At 40.8% G+C, this 25,803-nt stretch overlaps 1 protein-coding gene across 2 annotated transcripts in view; it reads left to right on the top strand.

Annotated features, from left to right (window-relative positions):
- DNAJC3 (DnaJ heat shock protein family (Hsp40) member C3) overlaps positions 1-25,803 on the top strand; it is an 86,721-nt gene that overhangs the window by 30,492 nt on the left and 30,426 nt on the right. The window contains exons 3-4 of one of the 2 annotated variants that reach the window (XM_008260109.5): positions 818-942; positions 18,970-19,044. In XM_008260109.5, the coding sequence (XP_008258331.4) occupies positions 818-942; positions 18,970-19,044 (200 nt within the window). The remainder of the gene's footprint in view (positions 1-817; positions 943-18,969; positions 19,045-25,803) is intronic. The other variant, XM_089303502.1, reaches the window with a different exon arrangement.

Raw genomic sequence — 25,803 nt, 5'->3', positions numbered from 1 at the left:
CACAGCAGAGAGCTGGACTGGAAGAGGAGCAACCGGGACTAGAACCCGGGGTCCCAGCGCCGCAGGCAGAGGATTAGCCTAGTGAGCCGCGGCGCCGGCCTATATCTTACCACTTTACCAAACTCTTTTATGAGTTCCAGTAATCTTTCAGTGGACTTTTGGATCCCCTATATAGGATCATGTCATCTGCAAGTAGGGATAATTTGATTTCTTCTTTTCCAATTTGCATCCTCTGATTTCTTCCCTCCTCCTCCAGAAACTTTTTATTTAAGGAATGCAAACTTTATGCATTTCATAAATACAACTGTAGGAATATATGATTCTTCTCATTTTACTTGCCCTCCCACCCACACTCCCACCCCTCTTCCTCCTCCCTTTCCTATTCCCTTCTTGTTTTTTTTTTTTTTTTTTGCATAAGATCTGTTTTCAATTAACTTTATACACATACGATTAACTCTATACTAAGTAAAGAGTTCAACAAATTGTATTTAAAAAAACAAAAAACCCAAAACAGTTCCTTAACAGCCTAATGGCTCTGGCCAAAACTTCCAGGATTGTATTAAATAGCAATGGTGAGAGTGGGCATCCTTGTCTGGTTCTGGATGTTAGGGGGAATGGTAAACAGAGTTTGGAGGGTTGAGCCTTGGCTCAAGGGCTGTAGTCTGTTACCACCTACTGTAGATTCATGGCTTATTTTTGAAAAAGAAACTCTTTTATTAATGCCTTTCTTAATAGAATCACAAACTTTATTACTATTCAGATGATTTGATTCTTTTGAATAAATCTACGAGTTAATATTTATTATTTCAATTTTCAGATGGTGATCCTGATAACTATATTGCTTACTATCGGAGAGCTACTGTCTTTCTAGCTATGGGCAAATCAAAAGCTGCACTTCCTGATTTAACTAAAGTGATTGAATTGAAGATGGATTTCACTGCAGTAAGTGTATCTAAACATTTTGTTCAGGGTATCTTAAGGGGACATGGAAGAGGTCATTTGTTTCTTAAGGTGAGGACTAGCATGCTAGGCATAGCTGGAAGATATGAAAACTCCTGTGTGCGAAACGGTGTACTGGTGAACCAGAGAAATTCAGAGTCCCTAGAATCAAGGGTCTGTATCAAAGAGGAACAGTGGCACAACAGGTGGCTTTATAGAAGCCTAGCAGTGTTATTAACTTTGTAGTTTAGAAAGAAATCTGTGTGGAATATGGAGTGCAGGGCACGATGTGATGAGTTAAAGGAGAGAATGAAGAGGTTGTCAGGTGACTGGCAGCGATTTCAGTGAAGGCTATAGCAGGAAGAATAAAGAGGAGATAGCTAACTTAAGCAATGGCTTGTGGGGCAGATACAGTGCTGAATTAGCAGTCTTCCTCCAGAATCAACACATGCTTCAAAGGTGGAGATACTAGCCTGATGACTGACAGGTCACCTGTAAGGACTGTCAGGGAGTTGTGTACAGGGAACTGAGGAGGTGGAATAGATGTGAGTCTCAGAGGCAGATCTGCAGAACCATTGATCAATTAGATGGTTAAAATTAACTTGTTAACTGTTTGTTATTTATATTCTGCTGTACTCCAAAAAAGTATTTGAAGTAACTGATTAGCTATGGAATGAATGTTTGATTTGAAATATTACTGTTATTTTAAGATGGAATTTCCAAGTGTAAAATTTTTATTGAATCTATTCCTTTATACAGCTAAGCACAACCTTTCACAAAGGTTAAGTGGCTCATTTTCCTAATGCAGTTATAGCTGTTAACTAGTTGAAATGATTAATCGTACTGTTTGCTGTTTATGGGCGTTAATGCATTAAGAGAGAATTAGTGAAATTTTATTTAGTGTGTAATTTATTTTTAACTCAGTACTGATACAAATGGACATTTCTTTTTTCATTTTCTTTTTTGTTTGTCTTTTAAATTTTAGCTCCCATATATAAGGCAGATCATGTGTATTAGTCTTTCTGGGTCTGGCTTATTTCACTCAACATGATATCCTCAAGTTGCGTACATTCTGTTGCAAATAGAAGAATTTCAATTTTTTTTTATAGCTGAGTAATATTCCTATATATACCACGTTTCTTTATCCATTCATCTGATGATGGACAGCTGGGGTTGGTTCCAAATTTTGGTTATTGTAAACAGTGCTGCTATAAAGTGTTGGTATAGGTTTCTCTTTGATAACATTGTTTTCTAGTCTTTTGGCTATATACCCAGTAATGAGATTGCTGGATCATATGGAAGTCTATTTCTAGTTGTTTAAGAAATCTCCACACTGTTTTCCCCAGTGGCTTCACTAACTTACATTCCCAACAACAGTGTATGAGTGTCCTCCTTGGTCCACATCCTCGCCAGCATTTGTTACTCTGAGTTTTGAATTTTAGCCATTCTGATTGGGGTGAAGTGGTATCTCATTGTAGTTTTGATTTGCATTTCCCTGATGGCTAGTGATGTTGAGCACTTTTTCATATATTTCTTGGCCGTTTGTATTTCTTCTTTTGAGAGCTGTCTATTGAAGTTCTTTGCCCATTTCTCAGCCGGATTGGTTGTTTTGTTGTTGAGTTTTTTTAAGTTGCTGTTACATTTGGGATGTTAATTCTTTGTCACATACATGGATTGCAGATTTTTTTTCCCATTCTGTTGGATGTGTCTTCACTCTTGATTGTTTCTTTTGCTGTGCAAAAGCTTCTGAGTTTGATATCGTCCTGTTTGTTTAGTTTTGCTTTTTGGCTCATGCTTTGGGGGTCCTGTCCATGAAATTGTCTCCTGTACCAATGTATTGGAATGTTTCCCTTCCGTTTTCTTCCAGCAACTTCATAGTCTTAGTTCTTAAATTTTAGTCTTTGATCCATCTTGTGTTGATTTTATTTATGTGGTGAGGGGTATGAATCTAATTTCATTCTTCTACATATATACATGCAGGTTTGCCAGCACCATTTGTAGTAGAGATTATCCTTTCTCCATTATATTATCTGCGCACTTCTGTCAAAAATCAGTTGGCTATATGTATGTGGATTAATTTCTGGGCTCTCTATTCTGTTCTATTGACCTATGCATCATTTTTTATGCCAGTACCATGCTGTTTTAATTTCTATAGCTTTGTAATACACTTTAAAGTCAGGTATTGTGATGCCTTCAACTTGGTTTTTCTTGTTCAGGATCCCTTTGGCTGTTGGGTTCTTTGTGAATTTTAGGATTGTTTTTTCTAACTGCAAAGAATGCCATTGGTATTTTGATAGGGATTGGACTGGGTCTGTAAATGGCTTTGGGCAGTATAGACATTTTGTAATATTGATTCTTCTGATCCATGAGCAAGGAATATTTTTCCATTTTTTGTGTCCTTTTGAAGTCTTTCATCAATGTTTGATAATTTTCATTGTAGAGAGATCTTTCACTACTTTGGTTAAATTTGTTCCTAAATATTTGATTATTTTTGTGGCTGTTGTAAATGCGATTTCTTTCTTGATTGCTCTTTCTATGAGTTCATCATTAGCTTACAAAACAGCTACTGTTTTTTGTAAGTTTATTTTGTAACCTGTAACTTTACTGAATTGGTTTATCAATTCTAGCAGCTTTTTGGTGTAGTGTTTAGGTTTTTCCATCTACAACATCATGCCATCTGCAAACATGGATGATTTGACTTCTTCTGTTCCAATTTTGATGCCATTTATTTCTTTTTCCTCCCTAATTGCTCTTGCTAAAACTTCTGGTAATATATTGAATAAGAGTGGTGAAAGTGGACATCCTTGTCTTCTTCTAGATCTGAGGGGAAATGCTTTCAGTTCTTCTCCATTCAGTATGATATTGGCTTTTGGTTTGTGATATGTAGCCTTTATAATGTTGAGGAATGTTCCTTCTATACCTAATTTATGGGGAGTTTTTATCATGAAGGTATGTTGAATCTTACCACATTTTTTCTCTGTATCTATTGAGATGACCATATGGTTTTTGCTCTTTATTCTATTGATGTGATCTATTACATTTATTGATTTGTTAATGTTGAAACATCCTAGCATTTCTGGGATAAATCCCACTTGATAGTGATGTATGATCTGTTTTATGTGGTTTGAGATTTGATTTGCTAGTATTTTGTTGAGAATTTTTGCAACTATGTTCATTAAGGATATAGGTTTGTAGTTTTCTTTTTGTGTTATGTCTTTTGGTTTCTGTTTGCTTGGTATATCTTTTCCCAGCTCTTCACTTTCATTCTGAGTATATCTTTGCTGTGAAGTTAGTTTCTTGTAGGTAGTTTATAGTGGGGTCATTTTTTTTTTAATCTATTTAGCCAACCTAAGTTTTTTGGTTGGTGAATTTAGTCCATTTACATTTTTAAAAAAGATTTATTTATTTATTTGAAAGGAAGAGTTACAGAGAGGCAGAGGTAGAGAGAGAGAGAGAAAGGAAAGTCTTCCATCCACTGGTTTACTCCCCAGATGGCCACAACAGCTGGAGCTGTGCCGATCTGAAGCCAGGAGCCAGGAGCTTCTTCCAGGTCTCCCCCATGTGTACAAGGGCCCAAGCACTTGGGTCATCTTCACTGTTTTCCCAGGCCATAGCAGAGAGCTGGACTGGAAGTGGAGCAGCCAGGACCCAAACTGGTGCCCATGTGAGATGCCAGCACTACAGGTGGTGGCTTTCCCAACTAAGCCACAGCACCAGCCCCAGTCCATTAACATTTAAGGTTAGCAATGATAGATAAGAACTAAGACCTGTCATTTTGTTGATTGAATAATGACTCTACCTGCTCTGTTAGTGAATTTGGTGCTGCCATGTGTTTTCATGATTTTTCTTTTTAATTTATTTCTTAAGGAATACAAATTTCATAAGTACAACTTTAGGAATATGGTTACTCTTCCAGCCATACCACCCTCTCACCCATACTCCCACCTCTCCTCCTCCTGCCTCTCCCCTTGCCAATCCCATTCTCCATTAAGATTCATTTTCAATTAACTTTGTACACAGAAAACCAACTCTATACCAAGTAAAGATTTCAACAATTTACACACACACACACACACACACACACACACATCAAAGAAAAAACTGTTTGAGAATCAGTTTTACAGTTAACTTTCACAATACAACTCATTGAGGACAGAAGTCCAGCATGGGGATTTGTGCACCATGACTCTTGCTGTTAATTTAACAATTAATACTCTTCTGTATGACGTTAGCAACCACCTGAGCCTCATGACATGAGCTGCCTCAGCTATGGAAGCTGTTTTGAGTCTACAAACTCTGTCAGTATTTGGACAAGGCCATATGCAAAGTGGAAATTCTCTCCTCCCTTTAGAGAAAAGTACATCCTTCTTTGATGGCCACTTCTTTCTACTGGGGTCTCACTCACAAATATCCTTCATGTAGAACTTTTTTTTTTTTTTTTTTTTTTTGCCACAGTGTCTTGGCTTTCCATGCCTGAAATGCTCTCATGGGCTTTTCAGCCAGATCAGGATGGCTTAAGGGCTGATTCTGAGGTCAGAATGTTACTTAAAGCGATTTTCATTCTGTGAGTCTGCTGTGTGGACTGCTTCCCATGTTGGAACATTCTCTCCTTTCTAATTCCATCTATTATTATTACCAGACATTTGATCCTATTTATATGATCCCTTAACACTTAATCCTATCTGTATGTTCACTTTAACACTTAATATGATTGCGAAAGGGTGTTGTATTTTATCAAATACTTTCTCTGCATCTATTGAGATAATCATATGGTTTTTCTTCTGCAGTTTGTTTATATGGTGTATCACGTTGATTGATTTGTGAATGTTGAACCATCCCTGCATACCAGGGATAAATCCTGCTTGATCTGGGTGGATGATTTTTCCGATGTGTTGTTGGATTTGATTGCCTAGAATTTTCTTGAGGATTTTTGTATAATCAGGGAAATTGATCTGGAATTCTCTCTCTGTTGCATCTTTTTCAGATTTAGGAATTAAGCTGATGCTGGCTTTGTAGAAAGAATTTGGGAGGATTCCCTCTCTTTCAATTATTTTGAATAACATGAGAATTGGAATTGGTTCTTCTTTAAATATCTGGTAGAATTCAGCAATGAAGCCATCTAGTCCTGGGGGTTTCTTTGTTTTGGGGAGGGCCTTTATTGCTGATTCAATTTCTGTCTTGATCTGTTCAGGTTTTCTATATTTTCATGGCTCCAGTTAGTTTGTATGTGTCCAGCAATCTATTCATTTCTTCTAGATTTCCCAGTTTTTTTTTGGCATACAGCTCTTTGTAGTCATTTCTGATGATTCTTTTTATTTCTGTGCTGTCTGTTGTTACATTTCCTTTTTCATCTGTAATTTTTTTTTTATCTGGGTCGTCGTCTCTCTCCTTTTTTTGGTTAATTGAGCCAATGGTGTGTCAATTTTGTATCTTATTTTGGATTCAGTTGTTGATTTCTTTTCTAATTTTAGTTATTTCTCTTCTACTAGTTTTGGGTTTGGTTTACTATCGTTTTTCTAGATTCTTGAGATGCATTGATATTTATTTATTTGGTGCCTTTCCAATTTCTTGATGTAGGCACCAATTGCTATAAACTTTCCTCTTAACACTGCTTTTGCTGTATCCCATAAGTTTTGATATGTTGGGTTGTCATCTTAATTTGTTTCCAGAAATTTTTTGATTTCTCTTTTGTTTTCTTCTGTGATCCACTGTTCATTCAGGAGTATGTTGTTCAGTCTCCATGTGTTTGCATATGTTCTAGAGATTCCTGAATTACTCATTTCCATCTTCACGCTTTTGTGGTGTAAGATGATGCATGGTGTGATTTTCATTTTTTTGAATTTGCTGAGACTTGCTTTATGGCCTAGCATGTGGTCAATGCCAGAAAAAGTTCCATGCACTTGTGAGAAGAATGCATATTCTGCAACTGTAGGATGAAAAGTTCTGTAGATATATATATATATATATATATATATATATGGTCTATAGTGTCAATTAAATCTATTGTTTCCTTACTGGTTTTCTAAGATTGATCTGTCCGTTGCTGCGAGTGAGGTATTGAAGTCCCCCATGACTAGTGTATTTGAGACTATGTCTCCTTTCAGATCCCTTAACATTTCATTTAAAAAGCCAGGTGCCCTGTAATTAGGTAAATATACGTTTATAATGTCATTTGTGGGGAGCAACTCGGACTAGACTAAGTTACTGGAATTAAGACTTATTCTATGCATCTCCTCTCCCACAATGTGGCGCTGGGAGAGGAGTAAACAGCTTCTACACAGCTGCCTCCAGTTCGACCAGTAACCTGCAGGAGCTGATCCTGCTCCTGATTGGAGGAGAGCAGCGTACTCGGCGTGTGGGTAGCAGAGTTGGGATTGGTGGAAGAGGACTATAAAGGAGGAGAGAGACAACATGCACCAGGAACATCTAAGGGGAACATCCGGATAACATCTGAGCAGCCCCCGAGAGAGCCGGCCGGCGGTGTGCCGCTCCCCCGCGGAAGTGGGGAAAGTGGCAGGGGCCCCTCCCCTCCACGGAGGTGGAGGGATGGCAGCCAACCCAGGAAGAACCAGCAGCAAACCCGGGGAGGGCCAAGCAGACAAAAGAACAGCGCAGGGTCCTGTGTCGTTCCTCCTTGAAGAGGGGGAGCGACAGTCATTGATCCTTTAATCATTACATAATGCCCCTCTGTGTCTCTTTTAACAGTTTTTGTGTTAAAATCTATTTTGTCTGATAATAAGATGGCTACACCAGCTCTTTTTTGGTTTCTGTTGGCATAGAATTTCTTTTTCCATCCTTTCACTTCCAGTGTGCATGCACCTTTGTTGGTGAGATGTGATTCTTGTAGGCAGCAAATAGATGGGTTTTGTTTTTTAATCCATTCAGCTTGTCTGTGTCTTTTTTTTTAATTTAATTTAATTTTATTTTATTTATTTATTTTTTGACAGGCAGAGTGGACAGTGAGAGAGAGAGACAGAGAGAAAGGTCTTCCTTTGCCGTTGGTTCACCCTCCAATGGCCGCCAGGAGCCAGGTGCTTCTCCTGGTCTCCCATGGGGTGCAGGGCCCAAGCACTTGGGCCTCCTCCACTGCACTCCCGGGCCATAGCAAAGAGCTGGCGTGGAAGGGGGGCAACCGGGACAGAATCCGGCACCCCGACCGGGACTAGAACCCGGTGTGCTGGCGCCGCTAGGTGGAGGATTAGCCTATTGAGCCACAGCGCCGACTTGTGTACTCTTTTGATCAGTTTTTTGAATTCCATTTCTTGCATTTCTTCCCTCTCATCATCTTCACATCTAGTATTGAAGTGTTTCTTCCTTGTTTCTTGAATTGATGTATTTGTTGTTCGGCATTTGTGGAGATACTCCTCCTCAGTGTAAAAGTTCAGGTTCCCCAGCAGTGTCCCTCACCAAGTAACCAGGAAGTTCTGAGCATGTGGAGTCTCCCAAAGTGAATGCCCAAAGTCCCAGCCATGCCGTGAGTCCTCCCACACAGCCTCAGTTTTTTTCACAGTCCCTGTACAGAAGCCTCCCACAGCCACGAGCTCCCAGCCCCCTGGTAGTTCACCCACCAGAGTTAGGAGTCTCCACTTGGCTGGTTCTAGGTGCAGACACAGGCTTGCACAGCTGTAATGTATTTCCAAAATGGCATCTACTCTATTGGCTTCTTGCAGGACCCCATTGTAAAGTAATCAAGGAGAAAGAAAGGTGGCCTTGCCTTTTTTTTTTTTCCCTCTTCTCTAGTTTGGCAGGTATACTATCCCCCCTTAGGCTACAAGCCGGATTCCCTCTAGGTTCTTCCTGTAGTGTTAGTGCCAGTGGCTTGGGCTGCTGCGATTTGGTTTTACCTCACTTTCCAGTGCTGGTGTGTAGCCTCTGAGCTACTGGAGTCCTGAGTTGTGGGCCTCCATACCATCCAAGTAGCTCCACGATTCCCTTTAATTTGCGTAGAGTTTCTTCAGCAGTTTTCTCCCTAACTCTTCCCTGAGATTGCACTCTCCCCACTTTTTTTTTTTTTATCTTTTATTTAATGAATATAAATTTCCAAAGTACGACTCATGTGTTACAATGGCTTCCCCCCCCATACCGTCCCTCCCACCCACAACCCTCCCCTTTCCCACTCCCTCTCCCCTTCCATTCACATCAAGATTCATTTTCGATTATCTTAATATACAGAAGATCAGCTTAGTATACCTTAAGTAAGGATTTCAACAGTTTGCTCCCACACAGAAACATAAAGTGAAAAATAATAGATGATTTTTTTTTAAATGATGATGAAATCAGATCAGACCTATTGTCATGTTTAATCCCAGTGAGAGTCAAGTTGGGAATTGATAATTTCTTTCTTTTTTTTTTTTTTTTTACAGAAGATCAGTTTAGTGTACATTAAGTAAAGATTTCAGTCGTTTGCACCCCCATAGAAACACAAAGTGAAATATACTGTTTGAGTACTCGTTATAGCATTAAGCCTCAGTGTACAGCACGTTAAGGACAGAGATCCTACATGAGGAGTAAGTGCACAGTGACTCCTGTTGTTGACTTTACCAATTGACACTCCTGTTTATGGCATCAGTAATCTCCCTATGCACCAGTTATGAGTTTCCAAGGCTATGGAAGCCCCTTGAGTTCTCCGACTCTTATCTTGTTTAGACACGGTCATAGTCAAAGTGGAGGTTTTATAAACTATCTTCTTCTCCTGGACTAGAGCAGTGAGCTCCCTCCCTACTCTGCCATCTTGGAACTGGCCCTGCATGACTTTTAAAAATTTTTTTCATGATGTTTATTTCTCAAATAGGATGCGTTTCAGAATTTCTAGTAAGACTGGTCTAGTGGTGGTGAATTCTCTCAGTTTTTACTTATCTGGAAAATACTTTTTTTCCTTCATTAAGGATAGCTTCCCTGGATTTAATATTCTTGGTTGGAAGTTTCTTTCTTTTAAGACCTTGAATATTTCATCCTGCTCTCTTCTGACCCATAGGGTTTCTGCTGAGAAATCTGTTAGTCTAATCTGTTTTCTTTTGTATGTCACTTGACACGTTTCTCTTACTGTCTTTAGGATTCTTTCTTAAAGCTAGAATGAATTGTTACAGTCCTCATGTTGCAGAGTATAGCAGCTCATTTTCCAGATTTCCCAGGGTGGGAGCAGATTTTTTTAATGGGTTGCTTCTGCTGTTAGCCTCCAGAAGGTAAGGTGAATCTCCCTTGCTCACATAGCATGAGCATGGTTTTGGTGGTAATACGCAAAAACTGCCAGAGTTACAGGATGCAGGGGATCTGTCCTTTGTCCCATGCATTGCCCTGACTCTAACTCTGATGCTGGTAGGAAAACAGAGGCATGCTGTGCGGCTTTCTGCTGCCAAGTATGATGCCCTGTGGGAATAGGGGAGGAGAATTAGCAAGTTGGTTTCCCTGCTTGAAGTCTGGCGGTTGCTCAGACTCCAGTCACCTCTGCAGGATGAAGTGAAAGTCAGTGGGTGACAGGTGACTCCCTGTCAGCTAAAATTGTGAGTGGTGAGGTACGTATCGATTTCTTCCTACCTCGGTGTGTTAAGATGGTGGCTCACAGCTTGCAGCTGTATTGTCTCCTCGTGTCCATTGGGTCTTTGTTGTTGTTTGTTTTCATTTCCTCTTGAAAATTTCAGTCAGATCCCTGGAAATGTGATCCTTCCTTTGTTCTTTTCATATCCCAGAGCAACTGAAGTTAATGTGGCTGCACCCTGTTCAGCTGTCTTGGATCCTTAACATAAAATTAATACATAAGTTTATGTGGAATACTGATGTGGTTTCTGTTTTTAGGGACACGTTGGTCATTAGAATTGGTTTTCTTGGAAGAGATGAAATTAACACATTAGTAGATGAGGAATATCAGAAATGAAGAGGGAGAGACTGCATGTCAAAATAGAAGAGTCATTGTTATTCTTGTTATTGTCTAATAAATATTTGCATTGAGAGTTAGTAAAAAACAAACCTAGAGGATTAAAGAAAGCTGGATAGAGATGCTCAGTGTTCTCTTGCTCCACAGAGAAGACTGAAAGCAGCAGATCAGTAGCTACATTTTAAGGTCAGTGCCCAAGGAAGAGCACCAAACTCAGCCAGGGCGGAGAAGAAGCCCAGTAGGATTCAGAGACAAGGGATAGCAGCACTGAGAGGAATAGAACAAACAACAATTGAATCTAGCTCCTGGCTGTGGGGGAAAATGTAGTTATTAGGAATGCCAGCTGAAAATTAAAATAATACCAGCTCTCAGTCTTTATTCAAAAGAACTAAAGAACTTGAACAGTATTAATGGAAGGTAGTGAGCAGGAGACTCTCACGGAGCACCTCACTTGGACCATCCTTTTTAGAGAAAAATCTAGTCACTGCAGACCATGAGCTTGGTAAGGAGAGCTCTCTAGAGAACTCACAAAAGCTTTGCTTTAGACAAGGAACTTGTCCTCAACCTCCAGAATATAAGCTGGGGTACAGCTCCATCTTGAGAAAGGAATCACTGTCAGAATCCATATTGCACTAGGTGACAGAAAGTCTTGAATATCTAAATCTCAGGAGGCTCTCAGACTTCCAGTAACTCTTGCAAGGAAGGCTGTAGCCTCACAGATCTAATTGGGCCCAGCTCCCTAGCTCACACAATGCTTTGCAGAGCATTTGGGAGATCTGGCGCCTGTGATTTTACAAATAGAGATGCCTGATCCCTCAGACGGGGGCGGGGTCATCCTCATTCCCACTTTTTCTCCTTTCCTAGCAACCTGGGGCATCAGTAATTGCGGCTGGACCTGTGCACATTAGGACTACAATCAGGGTTCCTGTGGCGCCATCAGGTGTACCAATGAGGCTCAGAACTGTGCATGAACTAGGGACTGTGTGCACATTCTGGAAAGTTGTGTGTTGAGGACTGTACATGTACCCAGCCTGCTCACAGTACAAGCGAAAGGCCTGCAGACTGAGCTTCAGCATTGCTCTGGTCTTCATCCTCTCCCATGGACAGTTACTAGAATTTGTGTACCTTGCCTGTCCCAATAGATCACTCTGGACTCTGTCCCTTTGACAGATAGCTTTGGGTTCTTGGCATCCTACCAAGCCTAGCACGTAGCTTGTTTGCTCAAGGCTCTGGCCTGGGGTTTTTGCATTTGCCTGTCCCTGTGTACTGCTGCAGGTTCTGGCCTAAGGTTGCTCCGCACAGCCAGCCCAGCATGTATCTTCGGGATCTGGCCCCTCCTATAAGAGCAGCCCAGGGATGTATGCTTTCCTGTGCCAGAGCCATGGCTACTTTTGTGGACCTAAACATTCCCTCAGATGGCAACTAGGGGCCCACCCAACATTATAGCTGTTTTTGGGTCTCCAGAGTCAGGTAGTAGTTGGGAATCTATGATCCCTGCCTGCTACCAGCAGTAGCCTGTCCTTCCCTCAGCACCAGTGCTGTTCTCACAGCTCCAGCTCCTGGCTTGGGTGGTGGCTGGGAGTCTATACCAGGTCCTCTCACAGCAGCAGCAGGGCCTGCCCGCAATAGCAGTGAAGATCCTGACACTAGTCCCTCCCTTGGGAGATGGCTGGGGAATTGTTTAACAGTGATCCTAGCAATTACACTGATGCCGAGGAGCACCCCATATTCCCGCAATGGCTGCTATCAGTGAGGAAAGGAATAGGGAGATTTCTCTCCTGCTGCTATGTTGAAGATACAGGGAGACTGCACTATTCATAAACTGAAACTAAAGCAAGATTGACACCCAAGGACACAGATATAGGATAAAGTCATCAGCCCACTGAAATAATCCTTTAAAAGTGATAGAGACAACTGATTCCCAGATGCCAATGAGTCAGTTTAGGAACACATGGAATATAAAAAAGCAAGGCAATATGATACACCAAAAGGAACACAATAATACTTCACTATCAGACTGTGAAGAAAGGGAGACTGATCAAGTGCCCAATAAGGAATTCAAAAGAATGATATAAGGTTACTCAAGAGATACAGGAAAATATAGATACAGAAATACAAGAAAATGCTTGATATGAATGAGAAATTCAGCAAAGAGAAAGAGGCATTAAAAATAACCAAATAGAAATATTAGAAATGAAAAACTTGGAGCTGGCATTGTTGCATAGCTGGTAAAGCCTTCTCCTGTGACACTGGCATCCCATATGGAGCTGGTATAAGTTCTGGCTGCTCCACTTCCAGTCCAGTTTCCTGGATCTGCTAATGGTCTAGGAAGAGTAGTGGAAGATGGCCCAAGTATTTGGAACTCTGCCACCCACATGGGAGACCTGGATAAAACACCTGGCTCCTAGCTTTGGCTCTGGCTATCCCTGTCCATTGCAATTATCTGGGGGAGTGAACTGGCAGAGGAAAGATTCTCTCTCTTTCCCTCTCTCCCTCTCTCTCTAACAATTTTTTTTTTTCTGCTGAAATAAACCTTTTATTTAAGGAATACAAACTATGCATTTCATAAGTACAACTTGAGGAATATAGTGATTCTTCCCACTATATCCGCTCTGCAACACACACTCTAACCCCTCTTTCTCCTCCGTCTCCCATTCCCAGTCCCATTTTCCACTAAATCCATTTTTGATTAACTTTACACACAGAAGACCAACTCTATACTAAGTAAAGAGTTCAACAATTCGCACCAAAAAACAAAACAAAACAAACAAAACCCTCTTCATCAACAGTTGATACAAAGGCTGTTCAAAGTCATTGTATCTTGAAGTTAATTTCTCTTCTCCTTCTTCCTTCTTCCTAAGAAAATTAACTTTAAAGAAGCACCCAAGAATGAAACATCTTTTGGGAACACTTACAAATAATTATAATACAGCTCTTTGAGGACAGAGGTCCTACATGGGAAGTTCACAGTGACTCCTATTGTTAATTTAACAATTAACACTCTTATGTATGATGTCAGTGATCACACAGGCTCTTGACATGAACTGTGTAGACTATGGAAGCCTTTTGAATCCGCAAACTCTGTCAGTATTTAGACAAGGACATAAGTAGAGTGAAAGTTCTCTTGTCACCAAAAAGTACCTCCTTTGATGACCACTTCTTTCCACTGCAGTCTCACCCACTGAGGTCCTTCATATAGGACATTTTTTTGCCACAGTGTCTTGGCTTTCCATGCCTGAAATGCAGACCAGAATGCCTTAAGGGCTGATTCTGAGGTCAGAGTACCACTTAAAGTGATTGTCATTCCGTGGGTCTGCTGTATGGATTATTTCCCGTGTTGGAGCATTTTCTCCATTTTTAATTCGATTTGTTATTAATACCAGACCCTTATTCCTATTCATATGATCAGTTTAACACTTAAGATGGTATATTTACCACCCAGCTTAAGGGGATTTGGAGTCCCATTGCAAGTTTTTAAACTGTATCCTTAATGAGTATTTTAGGCATGGAAAGCCAAGACACTCTAGCAAAAAAAAAAAAAAAAAAGAAAAAAGTGACCTAAATGAAAGATCTCTGTGAGTGAGATCCCAGTGGAAAGAATGGGCCATCAAAGAAGGAGGTACCTTTCTCTGAAGGGAGGAGAGAATTTCCACTTTGACCATGGCCTTGTCTAAATAAGATCAGGGTCGGTGAACTCAAAATACTTCCATATCCTTGGCAACTCATGACAAGAGCCTAGGGTGATTACTGACGCCATAAACAAGAGTGTCAATTTGCTAAGTCAACAACAGGAGTCACTGTGCACTTACTCCTCATGTAGGATCTCTGTCCTTAATGTGTTGTTCAATGTGAATTAACGCTATAACTAGTACTCAAACAGCATTTTACACTTTGTGTTTCTGTGTGGGTGCAGACTGTTGAAATCTTTACTTAATATATACTAAATTGATCTTCTGTGTATAAAGATAATTGAAAATGAATCTTGATGCGAATGGAATGGGAGAGGGAGTGGGAGATGGGAGGGGTGCAGGTGGGGGGGAGGTTGTGGTGGGGAAAAAGCCATTGTAATCCATAAACTGTACTTTGAAAATTTATATTTATTAAATAAAAGTTAAAAAAATAAACTGTATCCTTAGAAGAAAGTCAGTAGGAATGTATGCAGAACTATACAGCTTTATATTCACAAACTTTGTACACTTCATAATTACAGCTTTTGGAACAAGATGATTCTTCCCTCTCTGCTTGCCCTCCCAACCATACTCCCACCCCTCTTCCTCCTCCCTCTCTTATTCTCATTCTCATTTTTTTACTGAGATCTATTTTCAATTGACATATACACATATGTTTAACTCTGTGTTAAGTGAAGAGTTCAACAAATAGTATGAAAAACAAAAACTTCCTCCACAGTCATGACAAGGGCTGTTCAAGTCATCCCTTCTCAAAGTGTGAATTTCACTTCTACAGATTGCCTTTTAGGTACTCTTGGTTCTTGCAGATCAGGGAGAACATATGATATTTGTCCCTTTGTACTAGCTTATTTCACTAAATACGATGTTTTCCAGATTTATCCATTTTGTTGCAAATGACCAGATTTCATTTTTAACTGCTGTGTAGTATTCTTTAGTGTGTATATCCCATAATTTCTTTTCTTTCTTCCTTTTTTTTTTTTTTTTTTGACAGGCAGAGTGGACAGTGAGAAGAGAGAGACAGAGAGAAAGGTCTTCCTTTTGCCGTTGGTTCACCCTCCAATGGCTGCCACGGCCGGCGCACTGCGCCTATCCGATGGCAGGAGCCAGGTGCTTCTCCTGGTCTCCCGTGGGGTGCAGGGCCCAAGCATTTGGGCCATCCTCCACTGCACTCCCTGGCCACAGCAGAGAGCTGGCCTGGAAGAGGGGCAACCAGGACAGAATCTGGCGCCCTGACCAGGACTAGAACCCCGTGTGCTGGTGCCACAAGGCGGAGGATTAGCCTAGTGAGCCGCGGCGCCAGCCCCCATAACTTCTTTATCCAGTCTTCAGTTGACAGGCACTCGGGTTGGTCTTAGTTATTGTAAACTGAGCTTCAGTAAACATGGGGATAAGAGAACTCTTTCATATACTGATTTCATTTGCCTTGGGTAAATTCCCAGGAGTGGGATGTCTGGGTCATATGACAGGCTATTTTCAGATTTCTGAGGTATCTCCATATGTCTTCCATAGTGGCTTTACAGTTTACATTCACATCAACAGTGGATTAGGGTACCTTTTTCCCCACATCCTTGCCAGCATTTGTTTGCTGATTTCTGTATGAAAGCCATTCTAACTGAGGTGAGGTGAAACATCATTGTGGTTGCTATTTGCATTTCCCTGATGGCTATTGATACTGAGCATTTTTCCTGTGTGTGTTGGCCATTTGGATTTCCTCTTGAAAAATTTCTGTTTAAGTCCTTGGCCGGCCTCTCTCTCTCTCCCTCTGTCTCTCTCAGATTTATTTATTTGAAAAGTCAGTTATACAGAGAGAGAGAAGAGGCAGAGAGAGAGAAGTCTTCCATCCACTGGTTTGCTCCCCAATTAGCTGCAACAGCCGGAGCTGGGATAATCTGAAGCCAGGAACCGGGAACTTCTTCTGGGTCTCCCATGTGGGTGCAGGGGCCCAAGGACTTGCACCATCTGCTGCTGCTTTCCCAGGCCATAGCAGAGAACTGGGATGGAAGTGGAGCTGCTGGGACTTGAACTGGTGCCCATATGTGATGAACTGCAGGTGGTAGCTTTACCCATGGCCCATCTGTTAACTGGATTGGTTGTTTTGTTGTTGTAGAGTTTCTTTTTTTTTTTTTTAACTTTTATTTAATGAATATAAATTTCCAAAGTACGATTTATGGATTACAATGGCTTCCCCCCCATACCGTCCCTCCCACCCACAACCCTCCCCTTTCCCACTCCCTCTCCCCTTCCATTCACATCAAGATTCATTTTCGATTATCTTAATATACAGAAGATCAGCTTAGTATACATTAAGTAAGGATTTCAGCAGTTTGCTCCCACACAGAAACATAAAGTGAAAAATAATAGATGATTTTTTTTTAAATGATGATGAAATCAGATCATAGAGTTTCTTGATCTCTTTGACTATTCTGGTTATTAAGCCTGTATCAATTGTATACTTTGCAAATAATTTCTCTCATTCTGTTGGTTGCCTCTTCACTTTCCTGAGTGTTTCTTTTGCTGAACAGAAACTCCTCAATTTGATGTAATTCCATTTGTTAGTATTGGCTGTGACTGCCTGTGCCTTTGGGGTCTTTTCCGAGAACTCCAATACCAATGGAACTGCTGTACCAATGTCTTGCAGGGTTTCCTCAATGTTCTCTAATAATTTGATGGTATCAGGTTGTAGATTTAGGTCTTTGAGTGGATTTTTTGTGTAAGGTTTAAGGTAGGGGTATTGATTCATAATTTTGCATGTGGAAATCCAGTTTTCTCAACACCATTTGTTGAAGAGACTTGCTCTAGGGATTGGTTAGCTCCTTTTTCAAATATAAGTTGGTTGTAGATGCTTGGATTGATTTCTGGAGCTTCTGTTCTGTTCCATTGGTCTATACATCTGTTTTTCTATGAGTACCAGGCTGTTTTGATTATAACTGCTTTGCTTGAAATCTGATATTATGATGCTTCTGGCTTTGTTTTTGTTGTGTAAGATTGTTTTAGCTATTTGGTGTCTCCTGAGAAGAAAGTTTTTGGTATTTTGATTGATATCACATTGACTCTGTAAACTGCTTTTGGAAGTATGGACATTTTGATGATATTGATTCTTCTAATCCATGAACATGGGAGATTTTTCCATTTATTTTTTTGGTGCCTTCTTCTATTTTTCCCTCACTCCTTCCCTCCCTCTCTCTCTCTTTTTTTCCTACCATTGTAGCACTATTCACTGCCAAGATATGGAATCAAGCTAGATGTCTTTCAATGGATGGATGAATGAAAACATGAGAAATACACACAGTGGAACATTACGTGACCCTAAGAAAGAATGAAATTCTGAAATCTGCGATAAAATGGATAGACTCACAGGCTAATATATTCAGTGAAATAAGCCAGACCTGAAAGACAAATTCTGCATGTTTTCTCTCATGTGGAAGTTAAAAAGGGCATATATATTCACATATAGTTACTGAATCTGAAAGAGTGATTACTAGAGGCTGGAAGGTGTGGGAGGAGGGGGAGATCTGTTAATGGGAACCAAAATGCATTTGCTGAAGGTAATTATTTCTAGAGTTCTACTGAACTGTGAGATAATTATAATCTGAGATAAAGGAAATAGAAAGGCTAATTGCTTGATATGATTGGTTTAAACTGTGTATATCTGTTGAAATACCATATCATATCCAATAAAATGCATGTTTTTCATGTTAATCTAAAATTTAAACTAATTAAAAGGAAGTAAATCATTTTAGAGCTTTAATGGGTAATGTCCCAAATTATACAAATTTTATTATAATGGCAAAAAGTATTTTAAAATGAGATATTCATATCCTCTCAAATTAACTCTTCTAAAAATTTTTATTTACTTTATGAATTCAACACTATTTAGTTCCAGAACATTTTTATCACTGCCAAAAGAAATTCTTTTCTATTAGCTAGCCATCACTCCCTATTTCCAGCCTAACTTCTGGCAATCATTTTTCATCAATTGGCCTATTTTGGGTAGTTCATATAAGAATGAAATCATGTAATATGTGGCTTTTTGTGTCTGACTTAGCTTCATTTCAGGTTTCACTCATATGGTAGTATATATGAATATAACAGTTCATTCCTGTTTTTTGTGGCTGAATAGTATTGCTTTATTGACTGGATATATCATATTTGTTTACTGACTGAGTAGTTGATGGAAATTTGGGTTCTCACTTTTTGGCTACTGTAATAAGCATTCATGTACAAGTTTTTGTGTGAATGTGTGTTTTCAATTTTCTTGGATAGGGCAGAGATTGTTTTGAAGGAAATATACTGTATCAGATAGTATCCACATTTACTTGTTCTAGAAATTATTCTCAGTGCCAAGTCAAATGGGTGTTGGAAAAATAAGTATTTATTAGTAACTTCATTAGCTTATTTAGTTTTATTCTTTGTGTTTAAAAAATTTAGAAAATGCATACTGCTCAGGATACCCTCTTTATTTTTCCATAGGCAAGATTACAGAGAGGTCATTTATTACTCAAACAAGGAAAACTTGATGAAGCAGAAGATGATTTTAAAAAAGTGGTAAGTTAAATTCAATTTTTACTTGATTCTGGGAAGATGTTATTTTGAGAGAATGTATTAGATTCATTTTTTATATTATAATATTTATAGTAATGTGGCTAAAATCGATGATAGTATGATATATGTATGTAAGAATCAGTTTCAGACACACTAGCAGAAGTCAGAATGTACACCATGGCTGTGCAATCCCACAATCCCAACTCGATTTATATGGCTTACTTTGTCCTTTCTGATAACCTAAAGATGTCAGCTGACCTTTTTTTTTTTTTTTTTTTTTTTTTTGAGAGGTAGAGTTACAGACAGTGAGAGGAAGGGACACAGAGAGGTCTTCCTTCCATCGGTTCACTCCCCAATTGGCCCCAACGGCCAGAGCTGAGCTGATCCGAAGCCAGGAGCCAGGAGCCAGGAGCTTCTTCTGGGTCTCCCACTTGGGTGCAGGGGCCCATCTTCTACTGCTTTCCCAGGCCATAGCAGAGAGCTGGATCAGAAGTGGAGCAGCTGGGACTAGAACCAGCACCCATATGGGATGCTGGTGCTGCAGGCGGAGGATATACCTACTGCGCCACAGCACCGGCCCCAGCTGAGCTATTCTTAAAAGTCCTCTGTGTGATTTGTGAGACCCTTCATTTGATTTGAGAGGAATAATGTGATTCTTAAAAGGGAATTTTGGGGCTGGTGCTGTGGCACAGTGGATTAAGCCACTACCTGCAGCGCTGGCATCCTTTATGGGCACTGGTTCAAATTCTGGCTGCTCCATTTTTTTTTTTTTTTTTTTTTTTGACAGCAGAGTTAGAGAGAGAGACAGAGAGAAAGGTCTTCCTTCCATTGGTTTACCCCCCAAATGGCTGCTACGGCCGGTGCGCTGCGCCAATTCAAAGCCGGGAGCCAGATGCTTCCTCCTGGTCTCCCATGCGGGTGCAGGGCCCAAGCACTTGGGCCATCCTCCACTGCACTCCCAGACCACAGCAGAGGGCTGGACTGGAAGAGGAGCAATCGGGACAGAATCCGGCACCCCAACCGGGACTAGAACCTGGGGTACCGGCGCCGCAGGCGGAGGATTAGCCTAGTGAGCCGTGGTGCCGGCCCTTGGCTGCTCCATTCTGATCCAGCTGCCTGCCAATGCACCTGGGTAAGCAGTGAAAGATATTCCAAGTGCTTGGACCCATGCACCTACAAAGGAGACCTGGTTGAAGCTCCTGGCTTTGACCTGCCCCCCGCCCCCCCACCACCCCGGCTGCTTTGGCCTTTTGGGGAGTGAACCAGCAGATGGAAGATATCTCTTTCTCTCTGTACCTCCCTCTCCATAACTCTGCTTTTAAAATAAACAAATAAATCTTTCTTTTTTTTTTAAAGGGAATTTTGCAATCATATCCATAATAGCTATTTTACAAAGCGTGAAGTGTCTTGGATTTGTTGGGGGACTGTTTTAGATCATGTGTCATTGAAGGGGTTGATACTGAAAAATTACTTAAAAGGATTCAGCCAATCTCTTTATGACCTTAACTGGTTTGTTTTAAGACCTGCATTTTTAAAATTTTATTTTATTTTAATGTTTTAAATTAATTTTTTTATTTAAGATTTATTTATTTATTTGAAAGTCAGAGTTACACAGAGAGAGGAGAGGCAGAGAGAGAGAGAGAGAGAGAGAGAGAGAGGTCTTCCATCCACTGGTTCATTCCTCAATTGGCCACAATGGCCGGAGCTGTGCCGACCCGAAGCCAGGAGCCAGGAGCTTCTTCTGGGTCTCCCACGTAGGTGCAGGGGCCCAAGCACTTGGGCCATCTTCTGCTTTCCCAGGCCATAGCAGAGAGCTGGACTGGAAGTGGAACAGCCAGGTCTTTAACTGGCACTCATATGGGATGTCGGTGCTTCAGGCCAGGGTGTTAACCCACTGCGCCACAGTGTCAGCCCCAAATTTATTTTTTAAGGAATACAAATTTCATATTTACAATTTTAGGAATATAGTTATTCTTCCCACCATACCCTCCCTCCCACCCACACTCTCACCCCCATCCTCCTCCCTTTCCGCTTGCTAGTCCCATTCTCCATTAAGATTCATTTCAATTAACTTTGTATACAGAAGACCAACTCTGTACTAAGTAAAGATTTCAACAATTTACACACACACACACACACACACACACACAAATGTTTTGAGAACAAGTATCACAGTTAATTCTCGTAATACAACTCACTGAGGACAGAAGTCCTACATGGAGAGTTAGTGCACAGTGACTCCTGTTGTTACCTTAACGATAAGCACTCTTATGTATGATGTCAGTGACCACTTGCAGATCAGGGAGAAAATTTGTTTTTTGTCCCTTTGGGACTGGCTTATTTCGCTAAGTATGGTATTTTCCAGATTCATCATTTTGTTGCAAATGACCTAATTTCTTTTTTTTTTTTATTGCTGTGAAGTATTCCGTAGTGAATATATCCCATAATTTCTTTATCTAGTCTTTGGTTGATGGGCATTTAGGTTGGTTCCATGTCTTAGCTATTGTGAATTGAACTGCAATAAACATGGGAGTACAGATAACTCTTTTGTTTACTGATTTCATTACATGGCTGGGTCAACTGCTAGGTCTATATTCAGATTTCTGAAGTATCTCCATACTGTCCTCCAAAGTGGCTTTACCAGTCTACAGTCCCACCAACAGTGGATTAGGGTGCCTTTTCCCCTACATCCTCGCCAGCTTTTGTTGTTTGTTGATTTCTGTATGAAAGCCATTCTAACTGGGGTGATGTGAAACTTCATTGTGGTTTTTGATTTGCATTTCCCTGATGGTTAGTGACCCTGAGCATTTTTTGATTTGTCGGCCATTTGGATTTCCTCTTTTGAAAAATTTCTGTTTAAGACCTTTGACCATTTATTGACTATTTATCTATGTATCTCTAACAGTGTTCTTCAGTTTCTGATTTCTTCTTCTTCTTTTTTTTTTTTTTTTTTTGGTTTGATGAAAATCTCCAGGGATTTGTTTTCTAGCTCAGATATTCTTTCTTCTGCCTCACCTACTCTATTGTTAAGACATTTCACTGCATTTTTTTATTTGATCTGTTGATTTCTGCATTTCTAGTATTTCATTATGATTTCTCTTTAAAATCTCAATTTAATGTGAAAAGTTTTCATTTATATCATATATAGTCTTCTTTGGTTCCTGAATTTGCTTATGATTGCTTCTGAGTAATGTGATGATTCGTGTTTTGAATTCCATTTCTGGTATTTCCTCAATCTCTTCATCTTCATATTCTAATGCTGAGATGTTGTGTTCCTTTGGGGGTTCCATAGTGTCTTCCTTATTTTTGGTTTTTGAATTTTTGCCTTTGTTTCTTAGCATTTGTAGATTTCTTTTTTAAATTTAATTTATTTATTTGAAAGGTGGAGTTACAGAGAAGCAGAGGAAGTGGGGGGAGGGGAGAGATCTTCCATCTGCTGGTTCACTCCCCATATGGCTGCAACAGGTGGAGCTGGGCTGATCTGAAGCCAGGAGCCAGGAGCTTCTCCCTGGTCTCCCACACACGTGTAGGGGCCCAAGCACTTGGGCCATCCTCTACTGCTTTCCCAGACCATAGCAGGGAGCTGGATCAGAAATGGAGCAGTTGGGACTCCAACCATTGCCCATATGGGCTGTTGGCACTGCAGGCGGTGGCCTTACCCACTATACCACCATGCCGGCCCCTATAGGTTTTTTCTCTCTCGTTATATCTATGGTTTGTAGGGTATATAGCAGGCTCCCTTATGCGGCTTTTCCCCCTCCCCTCCCCTTGCTGGGCTACCAGTGCAGTGCAACTGACTGGAGCTAGGGCCACTGCTCCCTGCCTGTGTGCAACAATGGTGTCAGCTCTACCCTGCTGGCCACAGGTCTTCGCTACAGCTGTGATGGGCGAGTGGGGACGAATATAAGCTCCCCCCCCCCCCCCCCCCCGTTGTACTCCTGTCTGTGGGAGATCTGTGTGGAACTCCAGTGTCAGTTCAGTAAGCTTTCCCTCCAGATGTATAGGCAGTGCTGTGGGCCCCTAGAGTTCCCTCTCACTTGGCTTGCCCAGTTGGGCATCTTCTTCCCTGGATCCGAATGGGCGGATCTTCTGTTTGGTTTTTTCTCTCTCAGCACGGGTTGGACCATCTCCAGTACTCTTGGGAAGGGGGCTCTCCCACTGTGGCTGTCCCACGGTTTTATCCTGATAATGTACTTTCTGTCCTTTTTTTTTTTTTTTTAATATTAATTTTGCCCCCCTGTAGGACTCTCCAGTCGCTGTTCCACCATCTTGGCCTCTAGGTTTTTCTGTAGCAGTCATATTTCTGCCAGTGTGTCCTTAAAACTGACTTACTATCATTATTGAGATTCTTCCATCAGAACATATATAATTCACATTTTTATTCACACAACTGTAGGTTGTTTACATGCAACTGTTAAGAAATAATACAGACAAATCTCGTGCCCTTTACCTAGTTTCCCCCAACAGATTACATCGTGTAAAATTTTGGTAGAATATTACAACCAAGATATTGAACTTGATAAGGTACATCTACCTGTCTGTTCACATGTTCTCAGTTTACTAGTGTTCATTTTTGTGCGTTTGTGTTCAGTTTGTATACTTCATTACATGTGTTAATTTGTGGGTTTGTCACTACAATTGGGACACCGAACTGTTCTGTTACTACCAGGAGCCTTCCTGTTTCTCTCGTATAACCACACCCATTTCTATTCCACAGTACTGTGGTCTCCTGAATCTTAAGGCTGGGTAACCACTAATTTGTTCTTTATTTTTAAATTTTGACATTTCAAAAATGTTATATATTAGGAAATGTTATGTACCTTTTAGAGTAGACCTTTTTTACTCAGCATGTTAAATTGATGTTAATGTCTATGTTCTTTTAAAATTAAATTGTTTTATTTGAAAGTCAGATAGATCAATAGATATCTTCTGTCTACTAGTTCATTCCCCAAATTTTGCAACAGTCAGGATATAGCATAAAACTCAATCCAAGTCTTCCATGTCAGTGTCAGAGACCCAAGTACCTGAGCCACCATCTGCTGCCCCCCAGTGAGGATGCAGGAGAGAAGAGAGAGCACACACATGCATTCAAGCAAGGTGAAGGGGGAATGTGCTAGCAGTGTGGAAGCTATGATGTTTATAACTTAATAAGTAACCTCCTATCATCTTTGTCCTTATTGTGTTTGTTAAAAGGAGCTACCAGGTCCAGCCCACACAGTAGGAGAGGGAATTACAGAAAGGCATGAATAGCAGGAGATGGGGGCCCCGGGCCATCTTAGAAGGGCACCATGACTGCCAGCCTACTGTGGTTATCTGAGGGGCCAGAAGCAGAGGTGCAGTCAGAGGACAGGTCACCTCTTTCAAAAGCCTTCTTTTAATATCTGTAGCTTTTATGGATTTTTATCTCGGAAGCTCAGGAAAATGGTGAGAAGAAATGCAGTACTGTCATAGGAAAGGCCTCATTGGCTGAAAGAGTCAGAAATGGGAAAGTATTAGAGAAGAGCAGGGATGAGAAAAAATATGAAGAAAAGAGGGAGGGAATTATCAGCGGGGCTATACATTGTGATGTCTTGGAAAACAAGGGGATAATTGGGAGATGTCAGTGACTTTATGGTAAGAGGAAAAATCTTCATCTCACTTAGCCCCCTTTGAAACTCTCCAGTGTTCTAAGCAAGTCTTGCCTTTGTTTCTCTAACTCCTTTCTTACTCCATGGAAGAATCATCTCCTTCTTCCCACCTCCCTCTTGGCCCCAAAGAAGCCCAGATGACCTAAGCTGATTCTACTCCCTTTTTTCCGATTTTCTTGAGCACTGAGTGAATCTCTTCAACCTTGAAATTTAGGGCTTTGTCCTTGCTTTCCAACAAGAAACACTGTGTGGAAGAGATTGGATTCCAGTTAAAGAGAAAATATTCAGTTTCCATCCAGAAGAGTCATTCTCTAATATATTGTATCTAAAAGAATCAAGGGTGTACATTCAGGAAAAAAATTTATCAATACACTTCTTCTATAGAGAGTAAATCAGAGGTGAACACACATGCATCCCCTTTCCTTTGTGGTCTATTCAAGACCCCCAAGGATGAGAAAACATAGACATACCTTGGCTCTGAAGCAGCATGCTTCAACTGCAAGATAGTCTTAGAGGGAAAATCCTCCCCAAGAGTAAGCAGATGTCACCAATTCCTACTTACCTACAGATACTCTGTAGTCTACCCTTCACAAGCCAAGGGTTAAAAGAGACAGATCAGCTGAACTATCCTAAAGAGCAGAATGGATAAGTACAGAATCATTACCAAGAGATAATATTCTTCGTTTCTCATTTGGAGTGTTATCTGCAGCCAGGTGGATCGTGGGAGTGTTTTTAAAGAATGAACCCACTAGGAGGGAATGGAGTATGATTGGCCCATCAAGGAAGAGGGATTTCTAGAAATAACCTTGTCTTATCTGTACTTCACCCCAACTTGGAATCAGTCATATTTCCTTTCTAGTAAAAATAATAATTTCAATGATTATTACATATGAACTATAATCTTAAAACAGTCTCCTGCCCCCCCCCCCAAATTAGTTGCTTTTCAATGTAGGCATTTGATATTTCTGAGACATTAAGCTTAATATTAAGAGTTCATGTGGGCCGGCGCCGCGGCTCACTAGGCTAATCCTCCGCCTAGCGGCGCCGGCACACCGGGTTCTAGTCCCGGTCGGGGCGCCGGATTCTGTCCCGGTTGCCCCTCTTCCAGGCCAGCCCTCTGCTGTGGCCAGGGAGT

Source organism: Oryctolagus cuniculus, chromosome 9, assembly GCF_051225735.1.
Source record: "Oryctolagus cuniculus isolate XC-2025 breed Fujian yellow rabbit chromosome 9, ASM5122573v1, whole genome shotgun sequence".
NCBI lineage: Eukaryota > Metazoa > Chordata > Mammalia > Lagomorpha > Leporidae > Oryctolagus > Oryctolagus cuniculus.
This window is presented reverse-complemented; position numbering and strand designations above follow the sequence as displayed.